Consider the following 12,108-nt stretch of genomic DNA (forward strand, 5'->3'; position numbering starts at 1 on the left):
GATTGTTCCCTGCCCGATTGTGATCCCCCCCCCCCCGCCCCAACAAGCCAGGGCTACTTCTCCCTGGGATCTCAGTAAAACGGGAGATCATGGAGCAAGAATGAAAATCATTAGGATGCAATGTTGCCCATTCAAAGTGAGGGGAGCGCTTCCCAAGTAAGAACTGCCTTCATCCTGAGTGTACACTTCCACCTAATTTTGTAGCACCTCCAAAAACTGCAAAGAGGATCATTTCTTGCAAGTGATGAAAGCTTTTACGAAAAGCTGCCCCCTCCCCCGACCGTTCAGCTCAGCCCTTGATTTTTGTTTATATACCTTATGTCAAGTTCACTGTTAGAACCATTTCCCCAATTGTATGCATATTTTGTTTCGGATGCATTAAAAATGTAAAAACAAGTGGCAGAAAAAGTACTCAAGTGCAGAAAAAAAGTGTGTTATACTCACCTGGGGATTTTTGAAAAGTGCATATTTTTCTATACGTTCTACAAACATAAGTTTATTTTGACTGTCTCTTGTCCAGTTGAGGAGGTTTTCAACTAAGTTTTCATGGTCTTCAAAGATTCTCTCTGTGTAATTACAGGGAATATAGTAAATATTCTAAGCTCTAAGCTCAGCCACCTGATTTTATGGGGTCATCAGTGGCTTGTTAACAAAGTGATATAATCTGTAAACAGAGCATATACCTGACATACATAGCAGACACAAACAAAAGGAAGACATATATTTTACAGTTACATGATTTCTATAACAAACATTATGTGCACATGCCTTCTCCATCAGTCATGAGGGCTACAGAATGTAAGCAATCTATGGTTCTAATCCTAAAAGACTCATTATGCATGGGCATGAGCTTGTGTGTGCAGAAGCCAACTTCTAATTGACGTTGTGCAATGAGGGGGCTATCATTTCTAGACAGAAGGCTGTAATGCATCTCTCCCTCCCTCCCTGTATGCACCCCTTTTCCCCATATTTATGCCCACACCACCCCAAATCAACACAGATTTAATTTCATCTCACTCCATTATTGCCACAGATATAAAGAATCATTTTCCATAAAAGGGAGAATGTCAACATTTTTTGCATAAGGACTATAGAAAATACATTTTTAATACCTATAAATGCAAATTTAGTTTTGTGTAATGAAGTGTATAGGAACTGAAATCTTGGATCATGTTCCAAATTGGCCTCTGTTCAAAGTATTCTGAATTTGAAATGGAATACTATGAAACATTCTTCAACTGATTTACACAAGGACAAAGGAAGCAATTACCTTTTGCAGTTGCAAAATATAAAAAGTGGTGTCAACACAACGTTTTTTAAAGAGAGGCCAAGAGCAGCATGGCAAGCACCAACCACTTCTATACACACATGCTGTGTCGCCTTTTTTTAAATTAAAAGAGCAGAGGGTTTAACTATGTTGAACAAGTGAAAACAACACAGAAGTGTGTATGAACACCACATGAATACATTCCAATCCACTTTATTCTGAACTTGTATTTCAATATGCTACAACCACCACGGGACATTTATCCAGCGCCAGGACCGCCAAGACCAAGCCCTCAGTTAATATGCCTATTATTCCCTCTATTTCTGATTCAGTTCTCCAAACGCTTGTGCTAATGTACCCAAAGAGGAAGCACCCATGCATAAGAAAAAGGTATCAGCAGATTCAAAGTGACTCCAAGGATTGTAGAGATACAAAAAAATCTTTAGATAAAACTCTACAGGTGGGGGGAGGAGGAAGCATCCCCAAACCCCAACAACCACAGCACAGTGAATGAGGGAGGGAAAACTAAAAACTAGGTGGGACAGGAATCAGAACTGACTGGATGAAAAATGAGGGAAGGAAGAGACAGAGATATAGAAATGGTAGAGAGAAGCAGCTTATGTCTGGATAAGTAATTTCTTGGTTCATATTGAACTAGTTCATATGAAAATGAGAGCTGCCCATTGAAATCAATGGAGAAATTAAAGATTTTAATGTCGCTGAGATTGGGCACCAGTATGTCTAAACACACACCAAACCCCAAAATGGAAGAAAACACCCAAACACAGTCCAATGAGGATGGAGCATGCTCAAACTGCTGACTGTTGGAAAGGGATGGAAAATGGGGAAGAAATGGAATGGTGGCTTGAACCCTGAACAAAAGCATGCCCCACTGCAACATTTTCTTGCAGGGCTCCACTTGTACTTTATAATTCACTTAAGGTGCAATCCTATGCATGTTTAGATAGGAAAAAAAAGTCCTACAACTCTCAGCATGACCCAGTCTGTCTAAACATGCATAGGATTGTGCTCTAAGGGAGCAATCCTATGGCCGCTAGTCAGCAGCTAGACGGCTATAGGACATGCCGGTTCCCTGAGAACCGACCTTCTCCCCCTTCTGCGCTGCCTTTTAGGCAGCACGGAACAGCCCCGTGCTTGTAAGAGGAGGGCGGAGCGGCGTAAAAGGGGCGTTCCCGGGGGCGGGCGGAAATGCCAGTATGACACATCCTATGTGTCATTCTAGCCCCCGCCACCCCCGCTTCAACTTCCCGTGGATAGGCAGCCAAAATCAGCTGTCTAGCTGCAAATGCAGGGCAGGAGAAGCGTGAAGATGATCCCCTCTGTGCTTCTCCTGCCCTGTATTGGATAGGTGGTTGCCTCCAAATGTGGAGGCGGCTGCCTATCCCCATAGGATTGTGCCCTTAATGTTTTACTTACTGAGTCTAGCAGGGACTCTCAGCAGTGGTACCCCAGTTATGGAATGCCCTCTCCAAAGAGGCTCACCAGGCACCTATGTTTTAATCCTTTTGATACTGGGCAAAGGTATTTTTATTTACCCAGGCATTTTAATTTTTGCAAATCCTAGTCTGCTTTTAAGGATTTTATCTCCTGTCTGGTCATTACTGTATACGCCCCCAAATCAAAATAGGATGAAGGCTAGTATATATATGTTTTAATAAATGCAACACTAAACTACGGCTGGACAAGCTTTTCATTCTACAACTGGTAACTATGTTGAGCAACCTTTTGAAAATTGTGGTATATTGAAATCATGAATGTTGGAAAGAAAATGGATCTGGGTTTATTTACTTCCCTTCCTGCCTCTTTTTGTCATCATATTTACTAACTGCAACCACGAGAACAGCCATATTATATTAAATGACTTCTCAGAATTTTAATAAGTCACAAAGTACAATGTCCAGCCCCACACTACAAGTCTTATATCCTTGAGTTGATATAACATTTAATTTTGTAAGCAGAGCACTCACATACCTAAGGTCTAATCCCAGGTTATGAATACTAACTAAGCTAAAAAAGAATCCTAAAATAGGATCATATATCAGCAAAATCCAGCATCAGTTCGGCACAACAAACAGGGAATAGTCTGAATTTCAAGCTTTACTAACCCATTTGTAATTCTGAGATGGTTTCTACCAAAGACCAGTCTAAGCTAAACCCACAATGAGACTTGTCCATCAAGTTGTCCAGCACTTGTCTTACTGTCTGTCTTTCATCTACCATCATAGTCTTGGAGCTGTCATCAGACATATGGACTCGTATCACAAGCTGTATGTAAAAAGATGGGAGGAATAAAAAAAATCAGCCAGGAGAAACCTCAAAACATAAAAAGTATGCTACCATTCTTGTGCTGATGTTTTTCTAATAAGTTCCACTTTGCTATCAATTTAATTTTTTTTAATTCTTGTGATTCCGAGCATCCTGTTGATTTCATTGGTATTTAAGACTGGGTTAAAATAACAGCAAACTAAGAGAGCCCTCCACTTCAAGTCATAAATGCATGAAATAATTTCAGTTGTTACGGTTCTTCTCAATAAACATAGAATAAACTAGTTTGCTGCTTCTAACTGTGAAGACACTAACATAATACTGGGCTGTAAACATTATCACTGATATGGTACATTACTAGAGTGTGTGCTATGATTTAGGCTTTACAGTACCTTAGACTATACTTAAGATTAAACAAGGCATTTTAAGAAGTCATATGCTTTATTCTTTTAAGGAAGCACTCTCTTTTCCACTACTATACCCAGATGTTGAGCACTAGTCAATGTTCAACAACCAAGATGTGATGTTCGTGCAGTTTGCATCAGAATTGGGAATAAACCTAAGAGGAACAGGTGGTATGAAAAATCCCGAGAGAATATTAATGCTATATATGTATGACTTCTTCAAAGGGGAACTAATATTTCAAACCAGATCTCAATCACACATCAAGACTGACTTTGAGCAATGGAAAAAACAGAACTACTGTTTACCTTTTTAACTTGTGCTTCTTTAATCTTCTCTAAGGCAACCCTGATCTTTTCAGCCTTTAGCTTAGCAGCCTGTTCCTCCTGTGAAAGAAAAAAACGTTGTTAACGAACACCAGCTTAACTCTTAACCACTGCAAAACTTTTGAATACTAATTACCTACTGGCAATAGTCACTGGACTAAACACAATATGATCCCTTCTGACAGCACCACTTAAAGCAAAATACTGTTTGTCATTTCCGTTACTCAACACATTCCCACCCAACCCCATTCCCAATTGCAAATTCTTCCACAATTCCTCTGGAAAATGCAGGTGTAAAGAACAGAGCACTATTAAGTGTTTTCCTGCTTTAAAATTACTTTTCAGCAGTGAAAGGCAGCACTCACACCAATCCATTATTTACTGCAGGCCTTCTTATTTTGTACCATTTGTTGATTAAAAACATGTGCTATTCATGTTCAGAGTTTTACCTGATCTAACACGGGTACAGGCATTTTTCATTGCAGTTTCACTCGTGCTGCTCTTTTCATCCTCCTGAACTCTTTCCTATATGGATTTTTCTCTTAGCCACATGCAGCTACTTCCTGCCTCATCATGTTCAGTCTGTACTACAATGAGTAGTGAAAAAGGCAACAGCTGCTGATAGCAGTGGCCTTGTTCATCAGAAACATAATCATCTTCAGCGAAAGTAATGAGTAAGTTGATAATAGCAGTGATGAATGAGGTCTGAAACATCATCTGAACAGTCAATTGGGCAAGAAACAAAGATTATTATTAAGCTGGTGTAAGGATCCATTCTTAACCATCATGAAGATGGTTTCATGTAGCTTGAAAAGTACAGCTTGAACAGCACAGCTAAGACTAATAATTTTGTAGTACAAATATCATAAGCAGTGAAATGTATGGAAAACGCACACAATGTATGAGATTTAAACACACCAGAACAGCTGTAGTTCTCAACAGGAACTCTCTTAAATACCTTCAATTTCAAAGAAGGCTTCTGCATTTGATTTTCTTTATTCTGAATAAAATAAAACCTAATAGAGAATTCTGGTTCCACAGAACTCAGTGAGGGCCTGATAGCTTTTATGTTTTCACCAGTACTTTGCATTAACAGGATGCACTAATGCTGCCCAAGAGAAACTAACACTTGGGTTCCAGTTCTCACCTGCATAGTCCTGAACTGATGTCAGGGAGAATTGTGTCCTAAATATTTAAGCTAAACCCCCATAAATTGGGTGCCATAGCCCAGACAGCTACATTGGTGGAGGTTGTAGGGTCAAGTTTCATTTGGTCTCAAACTGCACGGCTACTGCTAGCCTACCTATTTGTTAATGGGAACCTGGAGGAATTTTACTACTAGTCAACCCTGCAAGATCAGCCTTTGCATACCACAACTCATAAGTAATATCATGCTTTCACACCAGAAAGGGACATAAATTATTTCAAGAGAATTTGAATCGTTATGATTAGAACAGTCCACTACTGCATATTTCATTCCCTTATATCTACAAAATAAACAAAAAGCCATTAAAAGACCAGCTGCTTTACAAATGACAAAACACAACTTTGTTGGCTTAGAACTTGAAGTGCGCTATGGGGTAACTACTGATCAAGCATCAGTGTCAGCTGACACATTCGATTATTTAGTATTGAACCAGAGAAGATGGGTAGGACAAGGGAGGAAAAGGCAATCAGAGCAGGGGTTGGGTGCATGTCCTGTTATTCTTTATTTACACATATGTTTGGTCAGCCTGAGCTATTCCATGGTGAGAATGAAAAATCTACCTATTGTTCAGCTCTTATACTTAGTTTCTGTTACAGATAAATGTTGGCTTTTAAAGTTGTAGGGAGCAAGTTCAGTGGTTCTGGTGGCTCTCTTGGAAGGGCTCATTCTACCACTGCATTCTGCATAATGTGCAGAATATTTCTAACTGTCCTGCTACTTGTCCAACAAATATGGCATGAACAGTTGATTCAGGACTAAATTATTCCTGGACAGCAGCAGAGGGGTTTGCTCTAGCTACAGCAAAGGCTATATTGTTCTAGGAGAGTGCGTGCCAAAAAAAGGCCCACTTTATATAGTGCTCAGCAATTTGCTGAGAAACTGCCCTGATTCTTTACTGTTGGCATACAAAAGTAAACATACTTTTATGTCCAAGATGAACTGAGTATCATTTGTCTTGCTTTATAAAGGACAGAGTTGTTTTAATTATCTGCAACGCCAAAGTAGAGTTGAATGTTGAATGCCACTATCAGATTTCCTCTCACTTGCTTCACTCCCCAAAACTAAACTTGCCTTAGATCCATCAATTTCCATGGATCTCAGTCCAAAGTAACATTTAGGCTGGAGGAATAGGGCTTAATTGCTTTCAGTATGACTGAAGAATGGTGTTATTTATATAAAACTTGATGGCACAAAAGTGTGTATCTCGACATAGTTAATCAAAAGGCAATTTTTTCCATTGTGATGTGGCTCTGTTTCCCTTGCAGCCCAATCATAACTATATTTTCTCAGCAGTTAGGTCTAACTTTTATATGTTTGCTAGTCTGTTGCTTTTGAATCCTCTCTAATTGATTTTAAATTACAAGCCAGGATTCTGTTGTTTTTAAAATATAGAGCACCTACAAAAATATAGAGCACCCACAAAAAGATAGGTGCTTTACAAATATTACTAATAATGGTGGCAATAAACAGCAGCAATTAAGAGAGTAATCCTATGGCCACTAGACAGTGTATAGAGGGGCATCAGATTTTTTGGATTTCTCAGAAAGAGAGCGCAGAGAGGGTGAAAAGGGGGCGGTCCCAGGGAGACCGCAGAAGCCTCTTTATGAGGCTTCCTATGCCCTGCGCAGCCTTCCCACCCCCCGCTCCAAAATCCCCGACTAGACGCACGAAATAGCACATCTACCTGAAAATGCAGGGCAGCCGGGGCATGGAGGAGAGGATTCCTTCCATGCTCTGCCCACCCTGCACTGGATAGGTGTCAGCCTCTGAGTTCGGAGGCTGACATCTTTTTCCATAGGATTGCACCCTAACTAAATTTCAGATTTCAGAACGAATTGAAATTATACATCAGTTATGCTTCTGACATGGAGTTAGTTCACATGCAATGCCAAACCATGATCTGAAACTCTGAGAATGAGTCTTGTGCTTGTATACTCCCCTGTCTTCTCACGCAGTGGATTCAGTTAGTTACTTTCGGGTTTGATCAAACCACAGTTTGCTGCTACATCCAAAATGGCAAACGATGGTTTATGCTTTCCCTCCAAACCACAATTGCAAACCAGCTTCAAACAAGGAATTGAAACAGAGCATGTGAAGGGAGGAGCACACAAACACTGGGCTCAATGCTACACTGTGTGCGTGTGTGTATTACATGCACAAAATGCTAGAGTGGTAAGATACAATTTTATAATATCAAACCAGCTTTGTGTTCATGATCTCTAACAGATACCAAAGTTGTTTGCTATTAGCATGTTAGGCACACCTTGCATAGTTCTATTGGCACTGAGGCATTAATAGAACTGATGTTAACCAACCAGAGCCCTTGAGAAACAGAGCAGACTATAAATGGAAATACAGAAGATAATGACTTGATTATAAAAAGCCAGCAGTATTCGTAAGTCAGAGAACACTTTCAAAAAGCTTTTTATATTTCCCTTTTTCAATTTAAGACAATCCTATAACCCACCTCTCAAGCTATGTACTAAACACATAGGCTACAAATGCAAAATGCATTGGCTAGTTTGACTTGTGAAAGAATTGAACCTTCCTCAGGCCTTATAGTGTAATATAGTTGGAGGCTCAACTTCCAAGCCAACTGGCAGCAGGCACACAATATTTAAACTGAGGCTACACTTTTATTAGCAAAGAAGAATATATTCCTTTGGATGATATATTGCATATATGGAAGTGTAAATATACCTGTACATAACAGACCAAACTGTGACCTTAGGGTGCAATCCTACACATGTTTAGTCAGAAAAAAGTCTTACAACTCTTAGCCAGTCGTTGCGTGAGGTTCTGTTGTTTGACGTTGGATCCAAGCCAGAAGGTAGAAGTTAAGACAAAGTGCAAGTATTTGTCCCTAACAAGTATAGTGTTTTGTGGTACACTCCCCTTGCTAAGCTATGAAAAAACTTCCACCTCCAGAAATATGCTGGACCAAAACCTATTAATGATGCCAAAATATGTTAAAACATTGTTATCGAGAGCATCTGGCTTAAAATAAATGGAGCAAAGAATAAAAGGAACATGGTGGTTGGAGTCCAGTACCGGCCACCCAATCAAGGAGAAGATGAGGATGAAACTTTTGAAAAGCAAATTGCCAAGTTTTCAAGGAAGCATGATGTAGTAGTAATGGGGGACTTCAATTTCCCCAATATTTGTTGGGAGACAAATTCTGCAAAACATAGCCCCTCCAAGAGATTCCTGACTTGTGTTGCTGATAATTTCCTCCTATAGAAAATAGAGGAAGGAACTAGAGGATCAGCTATCCTTGACTTGATCCTAACCAACAGAGATGACTTAGTGGATAAAGTAGCAGTTATGGGAACTCTGTGGGAAAGTGACCATGTTATACTTGAGTTCTTGGTTCTAAAGGATGCAAAAGACGAATATAGCCAAACGCATACCCTGGATTTTAGGAAAGCTGATTTTAATAAACTCTGAACAATGATAAGCACAGTCCCATGGCAAGCGACTCCAATGAGAAAAGGAGTCCAAGATGGGTGGGAGTTTAAAAAAAAAGGAAATTCTCAAGGCACAATTACACACAATTCCAACAAGAAAAAAAGAAGGAAGACAACAGAAGAAGCCAATGTGGCTTCACAAAAAGCTTAGAGATGACCTGAAAACAAAAAAGGACACACACAGGAAGTGGAAGGAAGGCCAAGCGACAAAGGAAGAGTACAGGGAGGTAGCACAGAACTGCAGGGATGGCATCAGGAAGGCTAAAGCTGAGAATAAGCTGAGGTTAGCGAGGGATGCTATAAGCAACAAAAAGGCTTTCTTCAGATACATGCATAGTAAAAGACAGAGGAAAGAAATGGTGGTTCAACTATTAAATAACGATGGCAAAATGATAACAGATGACAACGAAAAGGCAGAAGTGCTTAATTCCTACTTTGGCTCAGTCTTCTCCCAAAAGAGGGTCTATGACCCCCCTGGCAAAGGCGAAGTACAGGCTGAAGGGGAGGATTGCAGCTTGAGATCAATAGGCATATGGTCAAGGAACACCTAATTACTTTGAATGAGTTCAAATCTCCAGGGCCAGATGAACTGCACCCTAAAGTAATAAAGGAACTGGCAGAAGAACTCTCAGAACCACTGTCTATTTGAGCAATCATGGAGGACGGGTGAAGTGCCAGATGACTGGAGGAGGGCTAATGTTGTTCCTATCTTCAAAAAGGGTAAAAAGGAGGAACCTGGGAGCTATAGACCAGTCAGTCTGACATCAATCCCTGGGAAAATTCTGGAGCAGATGATAAAGTGATCCACCTGGAAAACAATGCCGTGATTACTCGAAGCCAACATGGATTTGTCAAGAACAAATCCTGCCAGATGAATCTGATCTCATTTTTTGATCAGGTAACCTCCCTTGTGGGCTGTGGGAATGCTGTGGACATAATATACCTAGACTTCAGCAAAGCTTTCGACCAAGTGCCCTGTGATATCCTGAGGAGCAAACTAGCTCAAAGTGGCCTAGATGAAACAACGATCCGGTGGATCCACAGTTGGCTACAGGATCGGACTCAAAGAGCACTTATCAATGGGATCTTGTCAAACTGGGGAGAGGTAATGAGCGGGGCACTGCAGGGCTCAGTCCTGGGCCCAGTGCTCTTCCACATTTTTATTAATGATTTGGATGAGGAGGTGCGGGCAATGCTTATCAGATTTGTAGATGACACAAAATTGGGCAGGATAGCTAATACCTTGGAAGACAGAAACAAAATTCAAAGTGATCTTCAAGTACTTGAAAGGTTGTCACAGAGAAGAAGGCCAGGATCTCTTCTTGATCATCCCAGAGTGCAGGACACGGAATAATGGGCTCAAGTTACAGGATGCCAGATTCCGGCTGAACATCAGGAAAAACTTCCTGAGTGTCAGAGCAATACGACAATGGAACCAATTACCTGGGGAGGTGGTGGGCTCTCCCACAATGGAGGCCTTCAAGACGAGGCTGGACAGCCATTTGTCAGGGATGCTCTGACTTGGATTCCTGCATTGAGCAGGGGGTTGGACTCGATGGCCTTGTAGGCCCCTTCCAACCCTACTATTCTACGATTCTATGATCTTGATAGGCTGGAGTCCTGGGCAGAAAACAACAAAATGACATTTAATAGGGATAAATGCCAAGTTCTGCACTTGGAGAAAGAAACCAAATGCACAGGTACAAGATGGGGAATACTTGGCTCAAAAATACTACAAGCGAGAAGGATCTTGGAAATGTTGTAGATCACAAGCTGAAGATAAGCCAACAATGTGATGTGGCTGCAAAAAAGGCAAATGCTGTTTTGGCTGCATTAATAGAAGCATAGCTTCCAAATCCCGGGAAGTACTAGTTCCCCTCTACTCAGCACTGGTTAGACCTCATCTGGAGTACTGTGTCCAGTTCTGGGCACCACACTTTAAGAAGGATGCAGACAAGCTGTAGAGGGTTCAGAGGAGGGCAACAAAGATGATCAGGCGACCGGAAACAAAGCCCTATGAGGAGAGACTGAAAGAACTGGGCATGTTTAGCCTTGAGAAGAGAAGACTGAGGGGAGATACGATAGCGCTCTTCAAGTACTTGAAAAGCTGTCACAGAGAGGAAGGCCAGGATCTCTTTCCGATCATCCCAGAGTGCAGGAGACGGAATAATGGGCTCAAGTTACAGGAAGCCAGATTCCGGCTGAACATCAGGAAAAACTTCCAGACTGCTGGAGCAGTACGACAATGGAACCAATTACCACACTGGAGGCATTCAAGATGAAGCTGGACAACCAGCTGTCAGGGATGTTTTGACTTAGATTCCTGCATTGAGCAGGGGGTTGGACTTGATGGTCTTACAGGCCCCTTCCAGTCCTACTATTCTATGATTCTATGATCTTTTGGCCAAGAAATTAAGACACAGAACTGCAAACTGAACAATTTAAAAATATTGCCAAATTACTATTATGTGCATTTGCTCTCCCCCAAATTCTTTTCATTAGCAAAGTCTATACAGTGGCTAGAATCAAAATAATTACGCCACTCATTCCAAATGGTTTGGGATTCATTTTTCTGAAAAAGCAGCTCCCCGCTCCCCACCAACCCATGGCAAACTGCTTTTGAAACTGAAACTTTCACAATCCATCTGTGATATAGCCTAGGAATGAGCTGTTCAGAGTCAAAATTTATACTGGTCTAACAGAAGCCACTTGGCATCATCCTAAGAAGCTCTTTGGAACCTGGCCATTAATTAAAAATGGCTGACAATTCAAGAGGTCCTTGAGGCTTATTGCAAAGTAAGTTCTATTCAGCTTCTCTCTGATGCAACACTGTTTTTTTCTTGAAACAAAGCAACATTTTTGTTAGAAGTGGCATCTGAATAGGATCTTAATATTAGATCCTAGAAAACATACGTTATAAAATTTCATCACTGAATGCTCATGTTTTGTGATTTGGGTGGGGGGGGATCATATAATGTGGTTAAGATATATGCCATAAATAATTGTTGTTACACAAACTTTAAACATAGAAACTTCTAAAAGATAGCAAGCTTACACAACAAACCATCTAGCATGCTTAGAGAACATTTTCACTGATATTTCAATTTTTACTCCACAAGCATGCACCTGAACATGCATCTAAATATATTATAT

The 12,108-nt window shown here is 40.7% G+C and overlaps 1 protein-coding gene across 1 annotated transcript in view; it reads right to left on the reverse strand.

Moving 5' to 3' along the window:
- The window catches only part of RAPH1 (Ras association (RalGDS/AF-6) and pleckstrin homology domains 1), a 118,136-nt gene that overhangs the window by 19,287 nt on the left and 86,741 nt on the right, over positions 1-12,108 (reverse strand). The window contains exons 5-7 of the mRNA XM_084818335.1: positions 4,264-4,341; positions 3,394-3,553; positions 445-566 (exon numbers count right to left, since the gene is read on the reverse strand). Coding sequence (XP_084674461.1) covers positions 445-566; positions 3,394-3,553; positions 4,264-4,341 — 360 coding nt within the window. The remainder of the gene's footprint in view (positions 1-444; positions 567-3,393; positions 3,554-4,263; positions 4,342-12,108) is intronic.

This window comes from Heloderma suspectum, chromosome 1, assembly GCF_057233095.1.
Source record: "Heloderma suspectum isolate Gila_16-S chromosome 1, 16-S_ref, whole genome shotgun sequence".
NCBI classification, from domain to species: Eukaryota; Metazoa; Chordata; class Lepidosauria; order Squamata; family Helodermatidae; genus Heloderma; species Heloderma suspectum.